Genomic DNA, 3,447 nt, shown 5'->3' on the forward strand with positions numbered 1-3,447 from the left:
GTCCCTTCTACCCCCAACAACTTGAAGCAGGGCCCAGGAACTACTTCTGAGTGATAACTTAGTGACTTTAATTTCTCAAAATGTGATGGGACCCAAAGCCTCTGGTCCAGTGATAAGTTAGTGCCAGGCCCCCGGCAGCCCCGGCCAGGTGCCAGGCACTGTTCTTTGTAGTGACCTTGTTTATTTCTCATAGCGACTCTGTGAGGTCAAGACTGCTCATTCATATCACCCCATCCACAGCTGGGGCAGCTAGAGGTGGAAGAACTGGCCCACCACACAGAGCTGGTAAGTGGAGGGCTGGGACACATGCCCAGGACCTTCCTCACAACCACTAGGCTCTCCAACCTGCTTATTTACACTTTGGGACTCGGAATGACCAGGTGGGGCCAGTGGCCTGGCTGAGTAAAGCAGCACCCCACTCAAGGTGTACCCGCCTCATGCTGCACGGGGAGCTGCATGCCCAAGGGAAAGGGGACGCTCTGCTGTTGGTTGAGGTGCTGGCAGCTCCAGACCCCTTCATCAGCAGCTGCTGATTCTGCTGGTCCAAAGGACTGCCAGGCCTGCCCCTGATAGTGCAAAGGTCCTGCCTTACCAGGGTCACTGGCTGGCCTCCGGTCCCTGCTGGGCAGGACCAGGGCTCCAGTTTGGGAACTTTGGCTCTCAAGCCTGTAGCCTGGGCTCCTGCTACTCTCCAGGCTGGTCCTGCATGGTGTCCACCTTCCACCCCATAGACACACGCACCCACACCACCCTCTCCTCTCCTCCCCAAGGCTGTACCACATTCCCAGAAGAAAGCAGACAAAAGGAATTGAGGGGATTGGCCAGTTAGCTCAGTTGGTTAGACACAGTGTTTTAACATGATGGTTAAGTGTTTGTCTCCCTGTACTGGCCACTCGCCAAAAACAAACAAAAGGAATAGAGGATGTCAGAACACGTGAAGGTAGCAGGGGCTTCTCAGAATCCTGGATCTGGTGTCTCCCCTACCCCATTTTAGAGATGGGAATACTGAGGATGGGAGAAAGAGGGACTGGAATCCACTGGGCTTGCTGTAGCTCTGTGGCCTGGCAGCTGAGGGACAGGCTAAGGGGGACAGACTGAGGGGTGGACCGTGTGCATCCCAGAGCTTGTGCAACTGGGAGTGGTATAACTGTAGAGGTGGCTAGAAGAGACCGGAACTCAGGGCATGTGGCGGAACTCAGGTGTGCACGACACCCCCACCCTTCCCTGGCTCACTCGACCCTCACTCACCAGCCTCCAAAGTGTCACTCTCTCCACACTTGGGCAGGTGCCCTCCCTGGCACACCCCTCACCTGCGGGGTAACCTGTGCACAATCCATCCCTGGGCCGTGAAGGTCCTGATTTAAGATGCAGGAAAGGAAAGTTAGGAATAAAACTGAGAGTGCTTATCTAGCTACTTCCCTTTTGCAATCTCCTCTAGGCCCTGTGGCTTCCTGCCAACACACAGATGGGAGACTGGAAAGAACATTTTGGGGGAGGGAGTGGTGTTTGCAGGCAGATGGATGTTGATGGCTTTGCCTCTAAAACCTGTTGCTCTAACCCACTTGAGCCTCTGTTCTCCAGAAGGGAGACTCCCAGGAGGGGACAGGAGGAGACAAGGGTAGTTGCTGTCCCCGGCAGGAATCCAACCCTGAAATGACACTTGGAATGTTAAAAAAATACCTGTCAAGGCCACAGGGCTCTGCTAAATATTGTTTTCTTTTTATGCCCTGCTTTGTTCCAAACAGGACTGGTGGCAGCTTACAAACATACATAAAATACAATAGGATAAAAATAGATCAGAGAGAAAACAGAGCTGGAATAAACAGTACGATGAACAAAGAAGGTAGTTTACAGAAATGTTCTCTAGGTAGGCCTCCATAATTCTTTTTTTTTTTTTTTTGCGACTGGCTGATAAGGGGATCCAAACTCTTGACCTTGGTGTTATGACACTGTGCTCTAACCAACTGAGCTAACCGGCCAGCCCAAAACCCTCCATAATTCTCAAAGGTAGGCTGCTAACTAGACCTGAGCTTCCTATCAGCCAAAGCAGAGGGAAACCTGCCTGTTTTGAGACTTACAAGGTCCACAAGGTTAAAATGTACCCAGAAGCAGCTCAGCTTTTTCTGACACTAAAGTCTGAAAGAAATTCTTGTGGGACCTCTGAAGGGGCGAGGGGTGTTGTCCCAGGCAACACCTTCAGCAACAGTCTTAGATTGCTATGGTTGGAATGTTTGTGTCCCCCCAAATGGGCATGTTGAAATCCTGACCCCCAAGGTGACGCTATTAGGAGGTGGGGCCTTTGGAGGCGATTAGGTCATGAGGACAGAGCTCTCATGAGCGGGATTAGTGCCCGTATAAAAAGGGTCCAAGAGAGACCCCTCGGCCCTTCTTCCATGTAAGGACAAAGCGAGGAGGTGCTGTCTGTGATCCAGGAAGCAGCCCGTTACCAGATACCGAGTCTGCTGGCTCCCTGGTCTTGGACTTCCCAGCCTCTAGAACTGTCCCATATAAATTTCTGTTGTTTATAGGCAACCCGGTTTGTGGTGTTTTGTTATAGCAGCCTGAATGGACTAAGACACGGACGCAGTCACACAAACACCATCGGGCCGCTTCCTGTAGGGTTGCTCAGTGTGTATAAACTGAGGGCTTTGATGCCAAGGTCTGAGCAATAAAACCGAGTCTGTGGAGGGCCAGACCCAGGTGGTCCACCTCGTTCATCCAGGAGACACAGTTCAGATTCTTCCAGAGAAGGGCTTCTCAACCTCAGCACTACTGACATGTGGGGCTGGATCATTTTCTGCTGTTGGACACTGACCTGTGCATCATAGGATATTTAGCAGCAACCGTGGCCTCTGCCCACTAGAGGCCAGAGCACTCCCTCAAACTGTGACAGTCCAAAGTGTCCCCAGACATTGCCAAATGTCCCCTTAGGGGCTAAAAACCACTGCTCTTAGAGGAGGAGTGAGACACCTTGTCTTTTTACTTTTTTTTTTTAACATAACAATTTAAGACAAATAAAAATGTTTTCAGGGCGCATGGTTTTTATTCACAACAACAACAACAAAAAGATTGGGGGAGTTCCATAAGGAGAAATGTATATACTTACATTTTAAATTACCCAGTTGATTGAGAAAGCTGGTGCTTCTTTTTGGCCAGTCAAGTGTTTCCGTGTGGGTAGGCTTGAGAAATGGCTGTGCAGAGGCAGCTTTCTAATATTTCTTTCTGCAGTAAGATTGAAGGATGAGTCGAGAAGGTGGCCCTGGCCCCGCAGGCTGTGCTCTGCAGTTCTAGGGCTGCAAGCGGACTGTGTGTATCATCTCCCGTCCAACTTGGGAGATGATCCTGAATCAATCACTTCTTGCAGCCACAGCTCCTCTCTTACCCCCAGCCAAATCAGGGTTGACTGCAGAGAGTTTGAGGTTGTATTCTCCGAAAAAAAAAAAAAAA

General features: G+C 50.6%; 1 protein-coding gene across 3 annotated transcripts in view; it reads right to left on the reverse strand.

The window, feature by feature from the left end:
- Positions 1–2,197: 2,197 nt before the first annotated feature.
- LOC103593138 (chromosome unknown open reading frame, human C17orf80) overlaps positions 2,198–3,447 on the reverse strand; it is a 39,296-nt gene continuing 38,046 nt past the window's right edge. The window contains exon 4 of one of the 3 annotated variants that reach the window (XM_008576075.1): positions 2,198–3,427. In XM_008576075.1, coding sequence (XP_008574297.1) covers positions 3,348–3,427 — 80 coding nt within the window. In that variant the 3' untranslated portion in view covers positions 2,198–3,347. The remainder of the gene's footprint in view (positions 3,428–3,447) is intronic. The other 2 variants (XM_008576071.1, XM_008576069.1) reach the window with 2 other exon arrangements.

This window comes from Galeopterus variegatus, unplaced genomic scaffold, assembly GCF_000696425.1.
Source record: "Galeopterus variegatus unplaced genomic scaffold, G_variegatus-3.0.2 Scaffold1283, whole genome shotgun sequence".
NCBI classification, from domain to species: Eukaryota; Metazoa; Chordata; class Mammalia; order Dermoptera; family Cynocephalidae; genus Galeopterus; species Galeopterus variegatus.